This window comes from the organism of the source record quoted next, unplaced genomic scaffold (genome assembly GCF_019419815.1).
Source record: "Pyrus x bretschneideri cultivar Hongxiangsu unplaced genomic scaffold, Pyrus_bretschneideri_v1 Contig71, whole genome shotgun sequence".
NCBI classification, from domain to species: domain Eukaryota; kingdom Viridiplantae; phylum Streptophyta; class Magnoliopsida; order Rosales; family Rosaceae; genus Pyrus; species Pyrus x bretschneideri.
In genome coordinates, this window is record NW_025999811.1 from 772105 (window position 1) to 795891 (window position 23787).

General features: G+C 35.9%; 3 protein-coding genes, 1 long non-coding RNA gene and 1 pseudogene across 7 annotated transcripts; 2 read left to right on the forward strand and 3 right to left on the reverse strand.

Moving 5' to 3' along the window:
• Nucleotides 1-3242, forward strand: part of LOC103934058 — a 42811-nt pseudogene extending 39569 nt beyond the window's left edge.
• Nucleotides 3243-3490: 248 nt separating this feature from the next.
• Nucleotides 3491-10903, reverse strand: LOC125472674 (disease resistance protein RPV1-like). 4 transcript variants are annotated; one of them, XM_048574373.1, is made up of 6 exons: nt 10186-10903; nt 6260-6993; nt 5898-6199; nt 5392-5805; nt 4350-5282; nt 3491-4238 (listed from the first exon to the last, which is right to left on the reverse strand). In XM_048574373.1, exons 1-6 carry the CDS (start codon nt 10677-10679, stop codon nt 3582-3584), a joined length of 3534 nt encoding a protein of 1177 aa, XP_048430330.1. In that variant the 5' UTR covers nt 10680-10903; the 3' UTR covers nt 3491-3581. The 4 variants fall into 4 exon arrangements, with proteins under 4 accessions (XP_048430330.1, XP_048430328.1, XP_048430327.1 ...); XM_048574371.1 differs by having other exon boundaries at nt 5392-5464; nt 5516-5805; nt 5898-6993; XM_048574370.1 differs by having other exon boundaries at nt 5392-5802; nt 5898-6993.
• Nucleotides 10904-13106: 2203 nt separating this feature from the next.
• Nucleotides 13107-13943, reverse strand: LOC125472684. Its single transcript, XR_007254607.1, has 3 exons — nt 13516-13943; nt 13321-13407; nt 13107-13144 (listed from the first exon to the last, which is right to left on the reverse strand). It is a non-coding gene; the product is annotated as an uncharacterized LOC125472684 (long non-coding RNA).
• A 48-nt stretch (nt 13944-13991) lies between these two features.
• LOC103956881 (ribonucleases P/MRP protein subunit POP1-like) lies at nt 13992-18747 on the forward strand. The gene is given in 9 exon segments (XM_048574393.1): nt 13992-15047; nt 15166-15337; nt 15340-15525; nt 15924-16042; nt 16122-16604; nt 17071-17179; nt 17266-17852; nt 18157-18324; nt 18393-18747. Coding segments are annotated over 9 exon segments (2463 nt in total). The 5' UTR covers nt 13992-14607; the 3' UTR covers nt 18592-18747.
• Nucleotides 18748-19654: 907 nt separating this feature from the next.
• On the reverse strand, nt 19655-20431 carry LOC125472691 (disease resistance protein RUN1-like). Its single transcript, XM_048574409.1, has one exon. It carries the CDS (start codon nt 20429-20431, stop codon nt 19655-19657), a length of 777 nt encoding a protein of 258 aa, XP_048430366.1.
• Nucleotides 20432-23787: the final 3356 nt, after the last annotated feature.

Consider the following 23787-nt stretch of genomic DNA (forward strand, 5'->3'; position numbering starts at 1 on the left):
CCCACGGTACGTTAGATCCTAACGGTCACTTAATGTGGACCGTTAGATCTCAACGGTAAAAAAAAAAAAAGTGTCAGATTTAATATCCACCGTTCGATCTGAGATCAACGGTGGATATTAAAATGCTTTATAAATTAAAAAATAAATGAAAAAATAGTTTAAAAAATCTGAAAAGTTACCGTTATGACACGTGGCACAATCTGGAGCGTTGGAATTCAAATTTTTTTATATCCAACGGCAGAGATTAATTAATTGAATACAAATTTAAAAAAAATTGTAAAAAATTCAAAAAAATATCTGAAAAATCTGAAAAAAATTGTAAAAAGAATTGTTTTTACTTTTCTATAAATACCTTCTCATTATCATCTACCTTCACAACAATTTCATATTTTCTCAACTACTTTCAATCACATTCCTTTCTTTGTCTCAAAGTTTGAATCCATTTTTTTTCAACAAAATGACCACTGGTGCAGGTACGAATTGGTCGCTTATTGAAGATGTTACGAATTGGTCCATCACCAATAATTGTATTATAATTATTTATTTTGTATTATTTAATAATACTTAGGATAATGACACGTGGCGCAACGAGAACGATTAAAAATCTTATCCGATATTAAATTTAAAATTATTTTGTATTAATTTTATAAATAAAAAAAATACTAATATTTTATTGCCTATTGCCAGGGCTATAGAAGTGTAACGGTAGAGATGCAAAATCTATTGCCAGAGCTACTTACTGTTCATTAAGGGCAATTACTGTTCATTAGGTGGATTGAATAGTGTATTGCCAGGAGTGAGGGCTCCAACGCTGGAGTTGCTCTTATAGAGGGAGAGTGATTCCATGCGGATCTTCGATTCGGGAGTGGGAGGGTGACAGTGAGAGAAACAGAGAGAGAGAGAGAGAGAGAGAGAGAGAGATTTTGTGCGGATATTCGATTCGGGAGTGGGTGGGTGACAGTGAGAGAAATCGTCGGGATTGCAGGGAGAGATAGGGAGGGGTGGGGGTGGCAAACAGTGGCAAGTTAGGTTCGTGTATGCGGGATTTGCTGTCCTTCATCCATCATGTGTCTGCATGTCCTCATTCACAAGGTAAGTACCATTTTTTATACTTGATTTTCTACTGTTTGGTATGTTTTTAATCCTCTGCCATTTTTATATTCGTGCATGTCCTGATTGAAAAGTCAAGAAATCATTTTGAAATCTTTTGTCTACTGCTCATAGCCGCGTGTATGTTCCAACCCCACCTCTCTTTCATCAACAAAGCTTGATAATTTGTTTTATTTATTTTGTGGAAAATTTTCCGATTTTGATTTTATTCAATTTTTTTGTTTTGTTTTTGTTTTTGTTAATTGCAGCTGCCAGTAGCAATTTTCCCAGTACACATGCCCTCGATGCAGCTCACGCAACTGTTCCCTGCACCGCTACAAGGTATGCATGCTGAATTGTACATATTCTTATTTATTTTATTTTGTAATATTTAGCAAAATCAAACATTTGATCGCCTTCTTTTGATTTTGGGTTTGGTGGGTTTGATGCGTACTGATATAAATTTATTTGGTTTTGGTTGATCTGACATTGGTGATTGCATTTGCATATCACGTTGGAATGTGAATTTTCATGCGTTTTGTAATTCTGAGTCTCTGTTTGGATGCTTTAATATGTTGGATTACCTTAGATACTGGCCTTCCGTGACTCCCTTGATTTATGCATGATGAAACTAATTTACTTTAGAATAGATAATTTATCTGGTCTTCTTACTTTTGTTGGAATGTTGTTACTGTAATCTGTTAATTTTGGATATTTGTTTGTCATGGGTTCTGTAGAATTAGACTCCAGTTGTGTCCTCTCTGTTTTTCTGATTATTTTCTCAATTACGATTATTTCTTACCAATTTCCTTTGAGATTTGTGCGTGTGTGTTTGTTAATGCTCTGTTTCTTCGTTTTTACATGAAATAGAATTGCTCTCTTCCTCTTCTTGGCAAATTCTTTCATTTGGGGTCTAAATGTGATGCCTTATTGCCTAAAATATCATGTTGTTAAATGGGTTATGATATTTTGATTCTCTGCACATTCTGCATAAGTGCATAGTGCAAAAAGCAAAATCTCTCTCTCTCTTGCTTTTTGTGGCTAAAGATCATGTCGTTTGTGTCATAAATTTGTTTTTGTTACATGGGGTTATGTATATCTTTTGGATAATAAAAAAGTTTGAATCTTTACGAGGTTTCTTTAAATTTCTTTGAATTCTGCTTTGTAAATTTGGTTTAGAAATGTGTAGAATTGCATTTAAGAGGATCATAAGGAAGAGAAGCAAAGATCAGTTCTCAGGCATTCCCTACGTGAGATGACTATGCTTAATTGCTTACTCTCCACTTGCTATGCTACTTTGCTTCTCACTCCTTCAACTGCTCTTTCTCTCTCCCCTCTCTGCTGTGTACTGCCTAATTAGTTATTTATCTCTGTAAAGCTTTCATGTTTGGATTTTAAACATATGATTCAATTAGAAACCTTTATAATGTTGATGGTAGTAGAACATTCAACAGATATATATTCAACATTCGGTGGCTCTGGCAAAGTCATATTGACTCAGATTTGGTAATATATGGAGGTGAGACAAGCTATTTCATTCCGAACTAAGACCTAAGAATCTTCGCAGTTCTTATCCTTTAAATTTTGTATTTTTTTTACATATTTATTAATTTTTTGGTGATGCAGATAGATGAACATGTTCCAGGGGAAATCATGAACCCTAGATCACTGGACCATCCGAATATCATTCGATCCAAAGAGGTTAGTGATCATAAACTATTTTCATTTTGTATTTTTTTTAAAATATATATATATATATATATATATATATATATATATATGTATTTTTGGTGATGCAGATGGATGAACATGTTCAAAGGGAAATCATGAACCACAGATCACTGAAGAATCCGAATATCATTCGATTCAAAGAGGTCAGTGATCATAAACTATTTTCGTTTTGTATTTTAAGAGGATGAATTTGGCAAGTTCTGTTTGAATTTTGTATGAGTATCTGCTGGGGTTGGGTGGATGACGACAGAAGATGCTAAATTTGTTCTTTGGTGTGCTTAAACTGGTACTGGGGATGGTTGGAACTTCGAACCCGGAATGCAGTAGGACTAAGAGAAATGCCCTACCCACCGGGGCAATCCACCACTTGAAGAATTGTTGTTAAAATAACACTCCTAAAAATATGAGCTTTACTTCCTGCACTTTGTGTCTTTTTTATATATGCAGTTACGCCTGAAATGTGTCTTATTCATGCAGTTATGCCTGAAACAGTTGGTTCCTGCCGCAACGCGTGGGCTTATTTTCTAGTTGAGCTCTAAAACTTTATTTTTCTTAAAAACGGGTTTTAAATTCATACTTTATACAGGCAAGAACTTGTTTGGCATGAAATTTTGTATATTAAATTATTGAAAACAATTTTTTAGGGAAAAATTGAAAATAGATAGAAACGAAGCTTAACAACCAATAATCATTTGAATCTAGTGATTTGTGCATCACCAACATCAGTTTGGATTCAACTGGGTAATAGTTTATAGCACTCGTTACCATGGATCGATCACTGCATGGTTACAGAGATCGTAACGAACATGGCAGACGACAGTTGACATAGATTCATTCTCGCAGTTACGGATGCTTTTCTTAAAGCCTAAAAAGTCCGGTCCCATGGTATCAAGGAATGTGTACGCCGGTCCAGCGAAAGATGCGCTCGATCTGCAACGTAGGATCATTGCATCTCCACTACTTGATGGGACATCCTCCTTATCCTTATTTTGCTGCTCGTACACAAACTGGACTCCAATCTCCTTTGTGACGAAACCGTCTTGCGCTTCCATTATTTCAAGACACACTTCTTCCCCGCATTCCAATTCATTGTTCCCCATAATCCAATGGCTTAGCCATAACATGTCTTCGTTCATCACTTTCCATTCAACCTCATTCCACATTCTTAATTTCCACTTAAGGCCCTTTGTCTCATTCCTAAGTTCAAGCGAAGGGCGATGATGGCCACGTGCAATCTCAGGGCTTCGATCCGATTGCGGGGCATACAATATACATGCATTTAAACCTACGATCTTGATATTAGGCTGTGAAGGAACAATAATAGAGAAAACAGTGTTACCCATGCTCCTGTAATTGAACCGATCCGGAATCTTGCTCTCTTGGACAAATATGCTAAATATGCCGCATTCAAAAGTTCCCTGCAGTTTCATGGTGATGTTGTGATTACAATCTAATTGTTTACGCCACAGAGATCATATTATAAGCACTTGTACATAGCAGAGAGAGAGAGAGATAGAGAGAGAGAGAACCTTGGAGCGCCTACTTGCACAATAGTTGTTCCTTTGGACCTCAACGCCACCGTTGGGTTTCAAATCGAATAGATCGATATCTTTGAGGAGTTTTATGTCAAAGCTGCTCAATGTTAGTGTATTGAACAAGCTTGCAACATCAACTAGTTTCCCACAATACCATAAATTTGAGTCTAATAATATGTTGTAACAGTCTAAATATGGGTCCATTATGCCGTCAGATGAGGGATGTGTGGCCGGTGATATGTGCAAGTTCGGTAAATTTGTTATTCTTTTCAATGATGTGCAACCTCTACCATTCAATTGTTTCAAACTATGTGGGAGCTCTGGAAGCATTGTGAGGTTTGTGCAATCTTCCACTGCAAGAGTGCGAAGCTTAACAAGATTGTTCATGCTCTCTGGTAGGCTTGTAATTGGATTGTTATTCAGATCCAAGTACTCTAACGAAGGCAGCATAGTAAGGGCACTCGGAATCTCTGATAGATTGCAGCAATCCAGACGTAAACTTGTTAAGGAATGCGGTAAACTTGCCAATGAGAAACTGCTTGATTCAATATTTTTTCTCGGCGACAACAACGACCAGATTGAATACCATGATTTAGGTGATAACAGATTGAGCTTCTTCATTTCACAAGCTGTAGATTGTAAGTGATCAGTTGTGGCAGTCGAATTGGCACCAAGCACAAGCTTTGAGCAACCAGAAAGATCAAGATCCTTCACAGATCTCAATATTGGAAGCTTCATGAGATTTTTGCAGCCTTGTAGATTCAAAACAAGAAGTTTCTCTAGGTATCCGATGGACTCATCAACCTCAACCAAATTTATGCAATGTTTAAGAATCAATCTCTCAAGGTTAGGGAGTCCTGAGAAGTCGGGGGTTGTCCTAAGGCCATGCGAATGACTGAGATTAAGAATTTTCAGCCTCGGAAGAAACTGTTTCAATAACAAGTATTAATCAATTTCTAAGAAGATATAATGGACATGTGTGAGAGAAAGAGAGAGAGAGAGAGAGAGAGAGAGAGAGAGAGAGAGAGTTACGTACCCTGATCCCATTCCAAACATGTTGTAGGCTACTATTTCGCATGTCCAGAACAACCAGGTTTTCCAAATAAAAATTTTCTGGTACTGATTTTAAGTGGAATCCTCTCCAAGATAAACATATTAAACTTTTTGGAAATTCTTCGTAGCTTCCCCTGACGTTGACGTTGTTGAGCATGAGAAGTTCAAGATTGTGCATCCTTCTAAACGCCTCAGCTTCGAAATCTGTCTCATTTGGTGCAGAAGCTGAGTTTGTGGATGAAAAGCTAATTGGCTTCCAAGCGAAGATACCAAGCCGACGTCGTCTTGAACAATTTCCATCATAATCTTCATCGTGGCATCGTTTTTTATGACATCCAACAAACGTTCTTTTGCTAGCAAGGTTGAGCATGAGGCCCTTAATATTTTCCGTACCCTGCTAACAAATCAGATCATTGAGTAAGTATATAACTAGTACTGGACAGCAAATCATAACTAAAAATACATACACATGAAAAACATAGTTCTTACACTTAATTTTCTCAAAATATTAGAGGCATCTTTCTGCAACACTCTACTACGTTTTCCAGGGTCATCAGGTGATTCTTTACGAATAACTTCCATTGCCATGTCTCTCACCAATTGATGCATGACCAACCTGTTCCTTTGAATTTTCACTAGGCATCTGTCAACTAGATTTTCAATCCCAATCCTTGTGTAAAACTCTAAGCTGTCCAACATAGTACTCGTATAATCCATCTTCTTTCCTGTGAAGAAACTGGCTATGTGAAGGAATAAATTTTTGTCATGATCATCTTGTAAAGAATCAAAACTTATCCTCAAAACTTTTTGAATTTTGTCATTAGGGATCACGTCTAACTTCTGCAATGCACTTTGCCATACTTCTACACTTTTTCCGGATAGAGAAGATCCCAGAACTTGAAGAGCTAATGGAAGCCCTCCACAATGCTTTACCACATGTCTTGAAAGCTCCATGTAACCTTCTTCTGGATGGGATTGTCTGAAGGCATGCCAACTGAAAAGCTCAAGGGATTCGTGCTCATTCAGTTCTAGAACCATGAACTTTTCAAAAACATCGTGAGCATTTAACAAATGTTCATGTCGAGTTGTTATGATAATTTTACTTCCTAGATGAAGCCACTCTCGCATTCCGAGAATTGCATTGAGTTGATCTCGGTCGCTCACATCATCAAGAACAATAAGAACTTTTTTATAGCCCACGGCTTGTTTGATCCTGATTGTTCCTTCATCCATATTGTATACTTTCTTTGCTTTCCCCTTTTGGATATCTGAAAGAAGTTTTCTTTGCAAGCCAACAAAACCACTGGGTTGTTCTGAAGATTCTCGTATATCTGCAAGAAAGCTGCTACCTTGAAATCTACCAAAGTTACGGTTATAAGCGGCCTTCGCGATAGTGCTCTTGCCAATTCCACCCATCCCACAGATGACAGCTACACCAACATCATTTGATCCATCTTGTAACCACATGTTTAGGCGTCTCACACGATAATCCATTCCAACTGAAAAGGGAGCGACGTCTAAAGCTGCGTGATCCAGTTTATTTCTAATCTCTTCAACAATATCTTGGATTAACTGCCCCTCATACCTATAATTCATTTAATTGAAATATATGACGCAGAAATAAGCATGAGAACAAATAAAACCAAAATCGATAGGAAAATATAAACCAAAATCGAACAACTTCAAGCTTCACTGCCATCTACAATTTTACTTGAGGTTTTTTTAGCCAAAATACACAACTCTTTACTTTGGTCCCAACATTTGAAATCGATAGAATTGGTCCCGAGTTTGTCCATATTTTGATCATTTAGTGAAAAATCTCCATAAAATAAGGATGAAATGATAAAAATACTCTCAATTTGGTCAAATCATTTTGGCCTATTGTTTATTAAATTGAGGATAATTTTATTATTTTGATCCTTATTTAACTTAATTTTTCACCCATGGATCAAAATGATTGATGGTAGACAATCTCAGGGACTCCTTATATTGATTTTAAATCTCATGGACTAAAGTGATGAGTTATGCAAATCTCAAGATCATTTTGGCTAAAGAAAACCTTTTACTTAATCTAAAAAGGGGTTTTTTTAACTCTAATCTTCAAGAAGATTGAAATTTAAAATAAACCTGATGTTAGATTACATATTGATTATAATCCCTTAATGTATCCTTAATTCAAAATAGTTAAGGTGCATTTTATTTAATGTCTCCTATTAAATATTTAAATTTATTATTATACAAAATTTTAATTTATTTTTTGACCAAAAAAGGGTTTTTTTTAATTTATTAATTTTATTTAGCATTCTTAAAACTTGAAAGACTCAATTAATGTAACTAAATGTTAGTACCGAAATGTGTGTATCGAAATGTATTATATTTAACTAATGTATTTAAATATTAGTACTGAAATGTATGTACCGAAATATATGCACCAAAATGTATTATATTAATTAATGTACCTAAATGTGTGTACCGAAATATTAGCACCGAAATGTATGATATTTAACTAATGTGTTTAAATTTTAGAACTGAAATATATTATATTAAATTAATGTACCTAAATGTGTGTACCAAAATGTATGCATCGAAATGTTAGTACCGAAATGTTTTATATTGAATTATTGTATCTAAATGTTTGTATCGAAATGTATGTACTGAAATATATGAATCTAAATGCATGCATTGAAATGTATTATAATAAATTTAATGTACCTAAATGAAGAAGACAAAGTATATCGAAATATATTGTATAACAAAAATTAATTTATCTAAATGTTTACAACAAAATATATTACGATAAATGAAATGAAAATGAAAATTATAGTGAAATAAATTAATACATTAAAAATTAGGAAGAAAAAGAGAAATAATTAAAAAAATAAAATATAATTAATAAATGAGGTTATTAATGTATCGAGTGAGAAAAATTAGATTTTGATCTTATTCATGGTTTTAGTCTAAAAATCATCTTTGCCAAGGATTAAAATCTAGTTTTCTATAGGGGTCTTTGAACTTTAATCCTTCAAGAAGATTAAAATTTAATAAAAACCCGGTGTTAGATTGAATATTGATTTTAGTATGTACTGAATTCAAATTCATATTATATTTTTGTTTTTATATTTAATAGATAACTTATTTAAAGTTATTACATTAAATTTTAAATTCATTATTATACACATTTTAATTCACTAATTTTATTTAACTTTATTTGATTAATGTACCTAAACTTTTGTATCATAATATATTTTACTAAATTAATGTACCGAAATGTTTGTACCTAAATATATTGTAGTGAATTGGTGACACATAAGAAAATATCTAAAAACATAAGTAAATAAAAAATTCCGTACCTAACTATATGATGCTAAACTAGTGTACCGAAATGTTGGTACCTAAATATATTATACTAAACTAGTTTACCAAAATGTCTGTACCTAAACATATTATACTAATCCAATGTACCTTCGTACCTAAATATATTGTAATGAATTAGTGGCAGATAAGAAAATATGCAAAAACATAAGTGTGCCGAAAAATCTCTATGAAAATATTTTCTTATATAAGATGTTACCATAATGAGAATTAAAATTTATAATATTTTCATAAAATTTAAATTCATAAAAGAGGTATTCATCAATTTCCCCCCTGAACTTGTGATCATTAGCCAATTTCCCCCCTCAACTTTAATTTTGGCCAATTTCCCCCCTCAACTCTCATAATTAGTCAATTTCCCCCTCAACTTTAATTTTGCCAATTTCCCCCCTCAACTCTTATAATTAGTCAATTTGCACCCTACTGTTAATTTTTTAATTTGATCATAATTAAACAAGTGTGTGTAAGAAACTAAATAAGATGTATGTTAATCATGTTCCTATATCTTTATCCTATTACAAATAGATTAAAATTTAGAATTTATTATAGATAGTATTATTAGTCATAATAAATCCGTATGGAGTAATTTTATTTGATTTTTGACCATACAAAATTGATAACGAAAAGGATTGATGTGTAAATTTTTATATGTGAATACAATTTTCTTTATAAAAGTGAAAGCAAAGTTCAAGTAAATTGTGGAGAATCGAGCTTTAGTGAAAAAATGGGTAGTCTATTCATAATTTTCGACTCCTTATTAAGAATAATCCATTTTATTGAAATAGGTTTGATCCATGAGTTTAGGATTATTATTTCTTTTTGTTATTATTTCTTCTTCTACATGCTTTAAACCCGATTCATAACTTTTTCTTATAATCAACCCATATCACATACTAACTGTATTATGTTTTTGTACATTTTACCCTATATTATGCAGGTGAGTTTATGTTAATTTTAGTACTTTGTTGGAAGTTATTAGAAAGATTGAAAATTAAGAAAAGAATAGATGGAAAATTAAAAAAAAAAAAAAATTAACAGGAGGGTGCAAATTGACTAATTTTTAGAGTTGAGGGGGGAAATTGGCCAAATTAAAGTTGAGTGGGGAAATTGACTAATTATGAGAGTTGAGGGGGAAAATTGGTCAAAATTAAAGTTCAGGGGGGAAATTGGCCAATGGTGACAAGTTCAGGGGGGAAATTGATGAATACCTCTTCATAAAATTATAAATAAAACAAGAGACATTGAATATATGCTGGCATTAAATAGAGTCTAAGAACTAAAATCAATTTTTAATCTTGTATAAGACACTTTTCTAAACTTCATCTTATTTAGAGATTAAAATCTAGTTTTCTAATTTAAAAGACACTTTCAATTAGCTTGAGAACATTATGAGAATAGAAATTACCGATCTCCTAAAACCATTCCTCCCAAAGACGCAACATCTCTAAGAGCTCTTCTCCACAGCTCCACCTTGTCCATCTCCTCCGTACTGAATCGCTTCTCATGTCTGGCAAATGCTTCAGCAAAAGAACCACTCTGCTTCCTGACATCGGATGGATCCACATCATAGAAAACTGGCAGAACCACATGTCTACGATCAGTATTTTTACGTTCCACGATCTTCGAAAGTTCGTTCAAACACCACCTTGAGGAAGCATAGTCCTTGGAGAAGACAATTATCGATACTTGTGACTCCTGTATCGCCTTCTCTAACTCCGACTCAATCTTCTCCCCTCTCTTGATTTCATCATCGTCTCTAAACGTGTGGATTCCTGCTAGCTCCAAGGCTCTATAGAGGTGATCAGTAAAGCCCTTGCGCGTGTCCTGGCCTCTGAAACTCAAGAAGGCATGATAGGAACACCGGTAAGAGGACGAATAAGAATCTCGGAAAGCATCCATCTAGAGAAACTCTCTGCTTCTTGGTTCTTGCAATGACTTAATGCAGGGCACGAATATGCAAGACCGAGGACAATTATATGCAGTTTCTGAGAGGGACATATATATGAAGAGGAAGGTTCCCATTAGCCACCAGGAATTCCACACTTACTGACGAGGAAGTTTCCTTGTAAGTGAATGGGATGTTGAGGTACAGAATTTGAGAGGAGTTTGACTATCAGCTATGATGAAACTAGGACAAAAAAATGTTACGAGGTTGAGTGCAATTGTAAATACCATAAATTGTGAAGCATTCTACACGTAAATACCATAAATTGGGAGACCTTAAATTGCCCTTGAAAAGTGGGAGACCTTAAATTGTGGAGCATTCTACATGTAAATACCATAAATTGCCCTTGAAAACTTCAAGATTTACAATTAAATTAAGTAAATTACATTTAACACCCTCAAGTTTGAGTGAAATTGTAACCTCATACAACATATTTAGAGCATTTCAATCTCACACACAAACTTGTATTTTAAAGCAATTTCAAACATTCGTTCGTTAAACCGTTAATTTAACATTTTTTTTTCTTTTTTTTAAAACGTTAATTTGACTTTCGGGGTTAGGGTATTTTTGGGGGCATGTGGCTTGACACAAGACACGGTGGTTGTATGGAATGGGTGGTGCTGGTGGAGAATGTAGGAAAGAAGGTGGAAATGCATGTGGTGTGCTCGGGTGGGAGAAGAGTGGGTGGGTCCCTTTTTACTTTGTTTATTATTTAGTTTTGTATTTAAATTGTTTTTATAATTAATTATTTTTATAATTAATTATTTTTATATGCCTAGTCTTTAAAATATGTGGTTCATGTATTTGCCAATCATCACTTAACAGTAAATTGACGATTTGACTAACAAATATATAAAATTGCAATAAAATACAAATTTGTGTATAAAATTGAAATATTTTAAAGATATTTGAGGTTGCAATTGCATCCAAACTTCACGATGTAAATTGTAAATTGGTAGGTGCTTTATGATTGACAAATATATAAACAAATTAACTTAAATTTTTTTTTTTTAAATCGTAAAAAAAATTTCTAATTTAACATACAAAGACTAATTATCGCACGCTTAAATTTTGGCGAGCGGCTAGTAAAACAAGAAAAATAAAGTACAGTAAATGAGAAAGAGTTAAACCTTACAGTTGACGAGTTAGAGGGAAGATTCTTAAAAGCCACCAAGACGCTTCACACTTATTGATGAGGAAGTTTCCCCGATGGATTAAGTCAATGGGTCGGTGAGGATAATACAGAATAGGAGTTTGACTATTAGGGGAGAGTTTGACGATCAGCTCCCGTGATGAAATTAAACAAAGAGAAATGCCAAGGAAAATCTATCAGAGCAAGTTCAGTCCATTCAATCCGTGGTATCATTTTTTGTACATAATATTTGACACACGTTCTTGCAATACTTACTTCGTTATATATTTAAACGATCTGAAATGTTTATCACTTAATATTTTCTCAAAGACTATGTCTACCAAAAGATCATCTAAATCTGATCCATTTCTTCATTACAAATAAATGTCTTAATAATTTTGATTTACATAATTTTTGCAAAAATGCTAAAATACACGGAGTGGGTCCACGAAAACGTGTGTTAAAGGTTGGTTAAAAAGAAGTGGTGCGACTGCCACGGAAGAGAGACTCTTTTAAACGATGTCTAGCCTTTATTAAACAATGACTCGCACCAAGATTGACCAATCTCCAAACCATATTCTTTCTTTTATTATCAATCTCCAAACTATCTAATCTTTCGACAATCCACGTTCAGAAAACAAGCATCCTCATTATTGTCAAGTGCAATAATTCACAGAATACAAATCTGTAAAAAAACATCCAACAAGGCTACAACCTTCAAAGCTAGTCTATGAAGAGGCTCAGTGCTCACAGCTCAGTGGAAAGGAACTACCAAAGAAAATGTCATACGGGAACGTATAATCTACATCAAGACGCGAAGTAACGAGATTAACTCTAACAGGAGATGCATATTTTAGGGCAACATGAATTTACAAAACAGAGAAAAGCAATATGAACTCAGATTCTTCCCACTCGATGTGCAACAGCATGAAAAAGAAAAGAAGCTATGACTAATCTTGCAGGGTTTAATTTTGAAACCAAATGCGATAAACAAAAGAACCACAGGTTTGCTATAAATCACTACACAAGATATAAACGAACGGGACATGCTGGTCTAAAGAACCACAGGTTTACTATTTGTGCAGCAAGTTAATCAAGTTTAGAAAATTTTCTTCTATTTTTGGAACCTATAAAACATAGCGACAAAGAAAGAGACCAAAGTGAATGATCTAGCGGTTGAAGCCAATTTCAACGAAAGGTACAAGCATACAGAATTAGGAACCCAACTAAAGATAAATAAGTAAACTTACCAAGATCAACAATAATACAGGCATATCAGGACTTGATCTGTAACAAAAACAAAACTTGTCATTCATGATGTGAGAGTGGTGTAGTTCAACTGTACAATTAACAGTCCCAACCGGAAAGTTTCAGACAACACATCATCATCACTGAAGCATGAGAGCACGTGAAATGTAAAGATCCAGCGAAATCCGACACCGAAAAAGATTAAGAAATAATACCTTGTCATATACGGTAATGAAGTAGTAACCATTGGGAGCACATTGAGTGCTATCCTTCAACAACCCATCAACTGTCCGAAGCTCAACCTAAAATCCCAAAATCAATTTGTTACTTGTTCGATATCCCGTATCTGGTTTAGATTAGTGACGAAAATGCAGTGAAATTTCAGGCACTAATTCCAAAAATTGTTTTACCGTGATCTGAGAATAATCCAATTTAGCATCGGTCGGCCTCCTGGCCTTGATCAGAGAAGAACTAGCCTGAGAGTTTACAGTGGCGATTACAGACTCGATCAGGTAAAAGGGTAGAATTCATTAACTCTAACAGTGAAAAAGTGGTAGAGAGAGAAGAGATTGCGAGAAAGAAGAAGAAGAAGAAGGCTGAGGCGTGGTCTTTGATGCCTCCCTCGTGTGTGTGTTTTTAGAGTTGCGAGACCTGTTCTTCTTGGATACAGAAGGGGTTTAGTTTCAGCCATTGAGATTGATCCAACGGTAATCAATTAAATTGCTCCAGGTATCAAATAGGCAGCCGCTTGCTGGTTAACCCTTTTCCCTCCTTTCTTTCTCCACTCTTCTGCTGCAAAATCTCTCCTCATCCCTCTCACCTCTCCCCCTCTCTCTCACCTGCTCTTCTTCTCTCAGTCGTCAGGTACACTCTCTCTATTTCTGCTCGCTCTCGTTGGCTGATATATAATTTTGTGACGTCTACCTCTAGATAACCAGAACCTGAAACGCAAATCCTTGTTCTTATTTTCCTTCTGTTTCTGTTTTTAAAATAATTATTAGTATGAACTTGTGAGCATATCTGGTGAGTTTCGAAACGCAACTGGTGATTGATGTGAGGAGTTTCTTATGTTAAATTCCTTTGGCAGTGCCAAGTAATTGATTTTGTTACTCACATTGCATTCAGATTTCTATCTTGTAGTTTCCTTTGTTTCAATCTTTATATATTTATCGGATACCGCAGTTGCTCATTTAGCTTTGTGTCTTTACATATTGGTTTTCGAAAGTTAAGTTCAAGTTTTTGTATCATTGATGTTAGTTGGACTGAATATCGTATCTCATGTCTCCTATTGTTTCCAACTTTATATTTAATTGGAATTGGAACCACAGTTGCGATTGCCAAAGCCTTGAAGAATCTTACAAACTGTTTTTGGACATTTGAGAGTAATAGACTAGTACTGCGAATAGAGATCAATGATGTCCGAAGAGTGAAGAGTCGATTATAATTTTGTGTGCCGGACTTGTATAATATCGTTCTTCATCTGAGGGGTTTAATTGTGTCTAATGGCTACCGATGGTTTCAGACGGCAACAGGTTTCATCAACTCCGCCTCGAAAAATCAATGTCCAAAAGTTTGCAGAATCACGGGGTTCAGAGCTTGAGACACTCCATTCAATTGTATCTAACAGATTGAACAATGATTTCCGGTCTTGGAGAAGCAAGAGAAGAACCACCGCTTACGACAATCAAGCCGCCAAAAAAAGATATAGAAAGAAGCGAAAACTTGATCAGAGTAATGCTTTGACATTGCCTCCAGAGAAAGATGACAAGAAGAATGTTCCTCGTCGCATTCGTAGGAGAGCTGAGCTTAAAATGAAGCTTGAAAAGGGTTTCTGCACATCAGGGGATGGTACAAAGAGGCTTAGAACACATGTTTGGCATGCGAAGCGGTTCACAATGACAAAGCTTTGGGGTTACTACCTTCCCTTGGGTTTGCAGGGCAGGTAAAACGCATTATTAATTTAGCAGTGCTATTCCTTACTTTTCGCTTATTATTTGTTCTATTTCTCGATAAATACCAATTTGTTTGTTATCTACTTTATAAAATAAAATAAAATGTAGAGGAAGGGGGTCCAGAGCTGTCTTGGAGTGGTTCAGGGATGGAGTGCTTGTTCATGATGCAATCTATCATGTAGCTATCCAATTGGAGGGGCCGGAGGTAGGCATTTGCTTTCTATCTTATGAATTGGAGGGGCCGGATGCAAGCTATCATGTAGCTATCCAATTGCTCCTGTGAACTGTATGTGGCGGCCTTCTGGCCAACCAAATAGAGATAATAATGCAGCTGACTGTGAAGGTGATGAATTCAATGGACTAGAGGGTACAAAGCACTCTTCTACTGATCGGCAGTTTTGGGTATGGATACATGCTTCTGCTCTCACTGAAGCTTATGACACTTTGAAATTAGCTTGCCAAAAAGAGGTACCCATTCTTTCTTTTTGTTCACACAAACATCAATAGCTAGTGTATAGAGGCTTGATCTCATCTGAGTTCATGTCGGAAGGAAGGAAACGATGATTTATGGATCTTAAGATAGAATGCAACTGTGCTGGTTTGGTATTTAATTCTTTGATTGAATGATGATTTATGTCAATACTGAAACTCGTCTACTTCTATGCCTTGTACTTGATTCTCTGATAAGCCAACATTTTTTTTCAAATGCTACTCTCAAGTGGTTTTTGTGCTGCACTTAGATGTCAAAGTTCGCCTCTAGTCTAGACTTGGTAGATGTCAGAATAGAGAACTCATTACTGTTAGATGATACTACATGTTCTTGGTAGATTATTTACTGTTATTCATATAATGCTTTATTATCTTAGATGGAGGGCAGGGACATCGTGATTAATTGTTTCTCACTTGAGGGTCAACTTGCAAAATTAGAATTAGTGGGATCAAAAGCATTTCAACTCCTTCAAAGGACATTAATCCCTGCTACCAGGTTAGTTATGGAGAGGATTTCATTGACTTAACCAAGTAATGAGGTTAAAGATGGCTATTTTTGTTGTCTGGCTGAATAGGACTAGAGATAATTCTTGGAAGTTGATGAAACATTCAGCTGCCAAGGTGGATGAGGATTCCCAATCTACAATTCATCTTAAAAACGAGGAGGAAATTCCTTCTCATGCAATTTTGTCCCTTAATGTCAAGGATCCTCACACATTAACAGAGAAGGGAAACACTGCAGATGCTCAAGATTTAGGTTCAGCTAGTATACTAGGTGATGTACTAGGAACTGAAGACAAAAAGCATGTTATCTTTGGACGATTTTCAGATGAACCTGCAGGTAGTGGCAAGATCAGAGCAAACAATGTTAGCAGTGGAGTAAGCCCTCCAGTGGAAGAGGCTGTTCTTTGCAAGGAAAAACATGACCAGAATAGGAATTTCTTCTGCCTCGATGATTCAAGTTCAGGGGAACTAAATACTTCCTCCACTTCACAGGGCTCACGATCTTGCCTGATTATGCTTTTGAAGAATTGCAACGGAAGAGGCTTGCATGTTGGGTAAACTCCTTTTTTTTCCTGGTTTATTCTTCCATTTAGTGTTATGTGGATTATGCTAATTGCTGCATATTTTATGTACTTGTATTAATGCTTATATGTGGGTTCAGTGAGCACCTTTTTCCTGAGTTGTATGTTCGTACTGTTTGTAAACTGTTAATGTATTTTGTTTCTCATAAAGATATATATATATATATATATATATATATATATATATATTATAGAGTTCTATGTCTTTTTTATCGGAAACATGAAAGTCGTGGCATAAATGTTCCCACTGACTCTTTGTGCAATAATTGATAACGCGATCTTTGAAGTTCGGAATTTCATGAAAGTACAATGTGACAATCTGTTTTTTTTTCTGACTCGCCTTAAAATTGCTTCAATGCATCAAACTTTATCATCTGTTCAATTGAGTTTGATATATTTTTAAAGTTACCTTAGATGTCTATCTCTTATTGCCTTACAGATGGTCTGTTATACACCCCGTAAGCTGGGTCAAGGCATTTTGGATTTCTCTTGTCTCTAAGGGGGCTCATGCAATGGGGTTGAGAGAGAAGCGCTGGATTTCATGTGAAGTAAGCATTGAAACTTATTATGTATAAATTATAATATTTAATATCAGTTTATCGAATGTTGCATTTAAGTCCCTTTTATTTTCTAGGTGGGGTTGCCATATTTTCCTTCAGATTTTCCTGATTGCGATGCTTATTTATGCCTCAAGGAGAACGAAGCTGCTGCCTCTAATCTTAAAGAGGAACTTCGTCCTCCAGCCATAAGACCTTTGAGGGTTCCCATTTTATCCCCATGGAATAGTATCCGAGTTGCTTTAAACGAAGAATCTAATGCAGTTGGAGATGCTGAAAGTTTTAGGCAGCAACATGGCATCAGAAGCAATTCATCATCTAATTCAGACTCTGGAAATTCTGATGCTACATTAGCCGCCTGTCATGGAAATTCATTTGATGGTTTTATAGCACGGATGAGTTTTTCGCTGACAAATTTCTTGAGTGAAATTCAAGGCTGTCATTTACGTCTGTATCCTTATGTCGCTGATAAGGAGACAAGTTTCACGAAGTTTATGAGGGATGAAATCAAGCTTGGTCCAGTCCAAGATCAGTTTACTAGATTTAAGAACAATCATAAACTATTTTTTGTTAGAGTATTACTCCATGCTTACAAGGAAGGTTTTCTTGAAGAGGGAGCTGTAATTTGTGCACCTCGACTGACGGACATATCACTGTGGACCAGGTAGTCATTTTTTCTTTGATATCCTATAAGCTTATGATTGTATTACAACGGTGGTGCTTGAAATTTTCTCGTCTTTTATATACTAGTAGAGGAGATAATGTGACCTATTTACATTACGCCTCTTATTCAGAACCTGCATTAATGAAAACTTTCTGAGATTTAATGTAACCGTTGAAAATTTTAATCATGGGAGTGACTTGAAATTTTGCGGCTATTTTTGAATGACTTTATACGTATTTCAGAGCACCATTCATGCTGCAGACCAATAATTTTGAAAAATAAGCTTCATGTGTGTGTCTTGCAGGTCAGAGAGTTTCGATGGGGGACTTCAATTGCCTCAATCTGCTGTGGCTTCGTACTTCGCAGAGCAATCTTCTGGTAAGTGGGAACTCCAAATGCCAAAGGACCCTGTTCTTAGAGAAACTTATCGTTTGCCAATAGGCTTCGTCACCACTGGTTTTGTTAGAGGGAGGTTAGTTCACAGCCTCTGGCCACTTTACAACGACCGTCTTTTCTTTATATTTTGCTATGCATTTGCAGCAAGAAGCCAGTAGCACAAGCTTTTTGTGAGGCAGTTGTACTTGCTTGTCTCAGAGAGGAACAATGGGATTTGGTGCCAGCTAAGCGAAGACGAAAGGAAATATATGTTCTAGTCAGGAATTTGAGATCTTCAGCTTATAGACTTGCTCTTGCCACCATTGTTCTGGAGCATCAGGAAGAAGATGTCGAATTCTTGTGAGCAGCTGCAGAATATGTGGTTGGCTTGCGTAGCACCACGAAACAATATTGTTCAAAATTTACTTTTTACTAAACCAAATAGTTCTAGGAAGCTTCATGTTTTTCGTGTCTCGGCAATGTTACAATCATTTGTCACATAATACATATAACCTTTCATCTTTGCAAACACTTAACCTTAGTTTGCGGTTTTTTTATTTCGAAGTAGCGTTAGTTGGCGATATTCTTGTGATCATTGCCACTAATCTATGTAGTAAACTAAACATAGATTTGTGTAAAGAAGACCATGAACCTGTTCCCCAGTTCTCTGGAAAAATGACCTACCTGCACAATGCCCGTTACTATGAACAAAAAAAAAATCTAATCAATTCGTGAAGTTCTACCATTACTCTTATCTCCCCCGAAGCTTACTAAATGAGTGTCACGGAACCACGCAGGTAAGATTATATTCGGACAATGACATTACATGATAGACAATGATATAACAAATGTGAGATTAAAAACGTAAGTTCCAATGCTCATAGTCAATGAAAAGCATGTGCATTGAAGTGCAAAACATGTTTTGGTACCATAAACAGAAAAATCTATGCCTGCAGACTTACGTGTTGATACAATACCGATTGCATCAATCTGAAAATACTGAAAGCTCGAAAGATCCAACGCTAAAGATTACCTTTATACAAGTTCAAGAACCAAAAAATATGTCGAAGTTCTAGGGAGCAGTCAATTCACTCGCGGAAACCTTTTGAAGCAAATTCTCAAGCTCGGGGCTTATTTCAATATGCTCTTCCTTCAATCTCTGACACATCGCAGGTTCCAACTTACCAGCAGCTATGTAACGCTTCAGAATCTTGCAAAATTTCTCAGCAGCATCAGCATCCTTCTTGTCCTCAAAATACTTGAGAAATGCAATTTTGGCAGCTAGGGATGGATGCGATTCCCCATCCTTGCTTACCGAAACAGCAGCTCCCAAATGGTTATCAGCCAAATCCACCTTACGGGTGTTCAAGGCGTGAACCATGAGCATTTCCCGAGCCTCGAGGAAAGACCCTTTACCTTTAGTCTTCTTACAGGTATTTGCAAAGATCAATTCTGCTTCGTGCATGCCCTGACTGAGTACCCGCGTATAGCAACATTTGCCAAACTCGTATCATATTTGGAGCAAATGGACTCCAATTCCTCAAACATTTGTCGTGATCATCTTGTAAAGGATCAAAACTTATCCTCAGAACTTTTTGAATTTTGTCATTAGGGATCACGTCTGACTTCTGCAATGCACTTTGCCATACTTCTACACTTTTTCCAGATAGAGAAGATCCCAGAACTTGAAGAGCTAATGGAAGCCCTCCACAGTGCTGTACCACATGTCTTGAAAGCTCCTTGTAACCTTCTACTGGATGGGATTGTCTGAAGGCATACCAACTGAAAACTTCAAGTGATTCATACTCATTCAATTCTCGAACCACAAACTTTTCAAAAACTTCATGCGCATTTAACAAATGCTCATGTCGAGTTGCTATGATAATTTTACTTCCTGGATGAAGCCACTCTCGCATTCCAAGAATTGCATTGAGTTGATCCCGGTTGCTCACATCATCAAGAACAATAAGAACCTTTTTATGGCCTACGGCTTGTTTGATCCTGATTGTTCCTTCATCCATATTGTATACTTTCTTAGCTTTCCCCCTTTGGATATCTGAAAGAAGTTTTCTTTGCAAGCGAGCAAAACCATTGGGTTGTTCTGAAGATTCTCGTATATCTGCAAGAAAGCTGCCACCTTGAAATCTATCAAAGTTGCGGTTATAAGCGGCTTTCGCGATAGTGCTCTTGCCAATTCCACCCATCCCACAGATGACAGCTACACAACATCATTTGATCCATCTTGTTTAGGCGTCTCACACGATTATCCATTCCAACTGCAAAGTGAGCAACGTCTAAAGCTGGGGAATCCACTTTTTTTCTAATCTCTTCAACAATATCTTGGATGAACTGCCCCTCATACCTGTAATTCATTTGAATCGAAATATAGGACGCAGAAATAAGCATGAGAACGTATGAACCAAAATCGATAGGAACATATAAACCAAAATCGCAGTATATATAGGAGCATATAAACCAAAATCGAACAACTTCAAACTTCACTGCCATCTACAATTTTACTAAGGTTTTTTTAGCCCAAATGGTCCATGAGATATATATGCATAACTCCTTACTTTGATCCCTGAGATTTGAAATCGATAGAATTGGTCCATGAGTTTGTCCACAATCAATCGTGATTTTTCACTGAATGATCAAAACGATTGATTGTGGACAAACTCATGGATTAATTCTATCGATTTCAAATCTTAACGATCAAAGTGAAGAGTTATGCATATCTCATGATTATTTTGGCTAAAAAAACCTTTTACTTATTTAAAAGACGCTTTCAATTAGCATGACAACATTATGAGAATAGAAATTACTGATCTCCTAAAACCATTCCTCCCAAAGATGCAACATCCCTAAGAGCTCTTCTCCACAGCTCCACCTTGTCCATCTCCTCATGTCTGGCAAATGCTTCAGCAAAAGAACCACTTTGCTTCCTGACATCGGATGGATTCACATCATAGAAAACGGGTAGAACCACATGTCTATGATCAGTATTTCTACGTTCCATGATCTTCAGAAGTTCGTTCAAACACCACCTTGAGGAAGCGTAGTCCTTGGAGAAGACAATTATCGATACTTGCGACTCTTGTATCGCCTTCTCTAACTCCGACTCAATATTCTCCCCTCTCTTGATTTCATCATCGTCTCTAAACGTGTGGATTCCTGTTAGCTCCAAGGCTCTATTGAGGTGATCAGTAAAACCCTTGCGCGTGTCCTGGCCTCTGAAACTCAAGAAGGCATGATAGGAACACCGGTAATAGGAGGAAGAAGAATCTCGGAACGCATCCATGTAGAGAAACTCTCTGCTTCTTGGTTCTTGCAATGAATGAATGCAGGGCAAGCATTGTATGCGGTTTCTGAGAGGGACAAGTAGGACAAGACATATTCAACCCTCGCGATCTCTACAAGAATCTGAATGGGTGTCTGTCTTAATATTTGATAAAGACAAGGAGTTTGCGAGGGAATTTTAAAAATATAAAAAAGAAAAGTCACACCTAGTTAAGAGGAGATAAACCTTACCCCTGGTAAATCACGAAAAACAAAATATGGAAGTTGGAGAGGTGATAGTTCGAAAGGGACACAGAGGAGATATGCATGGTGGATATGGGGAATAGAAAAGGTTTTTCTTTGATGCTTTGTATTTAAAAAAATAATAAATGACGATAAAATCTCTTACAATTCATCAAAATCCAAATCCATAACAATCCTCAAAATGTAAAAGTCATTTTAAAGATAAATAAATAAATAAATAAAATAAAGTCACCTAGCCCGCGTAACCTTTGCCTAAGTGCTCTACCTAACATTTTCAACACCGGAAAATGAATCGTAGTGTTGACTAGTTACTTAAGCCACTTTTTAGAACATAAAAAAAAATGTTTGATCTTGGCATAAACTAAAATTTGTGGGGCTTAAAATCAAACTCAAGTAAGCACAAAGAGAATTATTAGCACTATTCTAAAAAATTGAGTCCTTAGACGTTTGAAAATTGAGAAAGTGCGCTTAGACTCGATTAGGCGTCCACCTAGCCTGCCTAACCCGCAAAGGCACTCGCTTAGCCCATCTAAACCCGCTAAGGCACCCACCTAAATCGCAACTTTCACTTAAACATAAAATCAATAACTTTCTTTTTGCATTCTATTTTGTTAGTAAAATATAAGAAATTTGTTGGATACTTGGATGAAGACTCATTATATGCTTGTTCCCCATGTTTTCAAAGTTGAACCATCTTTTGGTGTTCTTTAAGTATAAATAGGCACTTATTTATATAATATATAATAAATTTACTTAAATCTGCATAGTCTGTCTAGGCCCCCGTCTATCTGCCTAAGCGTTAGGCCCCAACCCGCATTCTGACTAGCACCTAACGTCTTTTAGAACCTTCATTATTAGAGCATAGCCTTGAACATTAAAAGTATCTCCCATTGAACGAGAAATTAAGTCGTTAAGGCTCTTCCACTTAGATTTGAAGTTAAATGATTACATTTTAAATTAACGTACAATTAAAGCAGATTATTTATACAAACATAAGTCTAGTTAAGAGCATCTTTAAAGGAAATGTCAAAATCCTAGGTGGAATGTCATTGTGCATATTTGACACTCAAAAGTTTCTCTAACCTAGGAATGACAATTCTAATCGTTAAACCCAGTAACCGTGGATAACCGTCCGAATGAATTGGATTTGGATATGAAAATTTGGGTATGGGGAAAAACCATAAATATTATTCGGTTATGGTTTTGAATATGGTTATAGGGGTTCCCAATCCATATCCGTACCTGAATCCGAACCGAATAATATATAATATAATTATTTAATATTAAAGTATTATATAATATATGTGTGTATATATAGATCTATATATATATATATATATATTCATTATTCACTGAATCTTACATTGAGAATATAAAAATTGCATTGTGTGAGTTGCATTTTGTGGCAAAGTTCAAAAGTTTTGATATGAATCAAAATCTATGAAAATTCAATGGTACTTATGGGAGATATCAAAGATTAACCAACATTATCAATGTTTAGCTTTAATTTTTATGCTCTACAAGATCTATTAATTAAATCATTTTATGTCACATCCCGGCCCGGGACGGATCACTTCCCGGGCCCGCTCCACCACCGTAGCACGATATTGTCCGCTTTGAGCTTACCATTCCCTCACGGTTTTGTTTTTGGGAACTCACAAGCAACTTCCCAGTGGGTCACTCATCATGAGATTGCTCTAGCCCCCTTCTCGCTTAACTTTGGAGTTCCTACAGAACCCGAAGCCAGTGAGCTCTCAAAAGACCTCGTGTTAGGTAGAGATGAGAATATACATATAAGGATCACTCCCCTGGGCGATGTGGGATGTCACATTTTATACATCAAATATTTTGATGACGAAATTAATATTTATCAAATTATCATGCATCAATTGGGCAAATATAGTTTTTGTATTGACGAAGATGGATATAACCGTTAATCGATGAGGAATCCGTTATTTGGTGGGCATGGTCATGGATAATACCCGATGATTAATTTTTGTGGTTATATGGATGGATATAG

Coding starts and splice junctions, on each gene's coding strand:
- LOC125472674 (XM_048574369.1), bottom strand. CDS start 10,679: ATGGATGCTTTCCGAGATTCTTATTCGTCCTCTTACCGGTGTTCCTAT. Junction 5,806..5,897: donor ATATTTTGAGAAAATTAAGT/GTAAGAACTATG, acceptor CTGATTTGTTAG/CAGGGTACGGAAAATATTAA. Junction 5,283..5,391: donor ATGTTTGGAATGGGATCAGG/GTACGTAACTCT, acceptor TTATTGAAACAG/TTTCTTCCGAGGCTGAAAAT.
- LOC125472691 (XM_048574409.1), bottom strand. CDS start 20,431: ATGGGTGGAATTGGCAAGAGCACTATCGCGAAAGCCGCTTATAACCGC.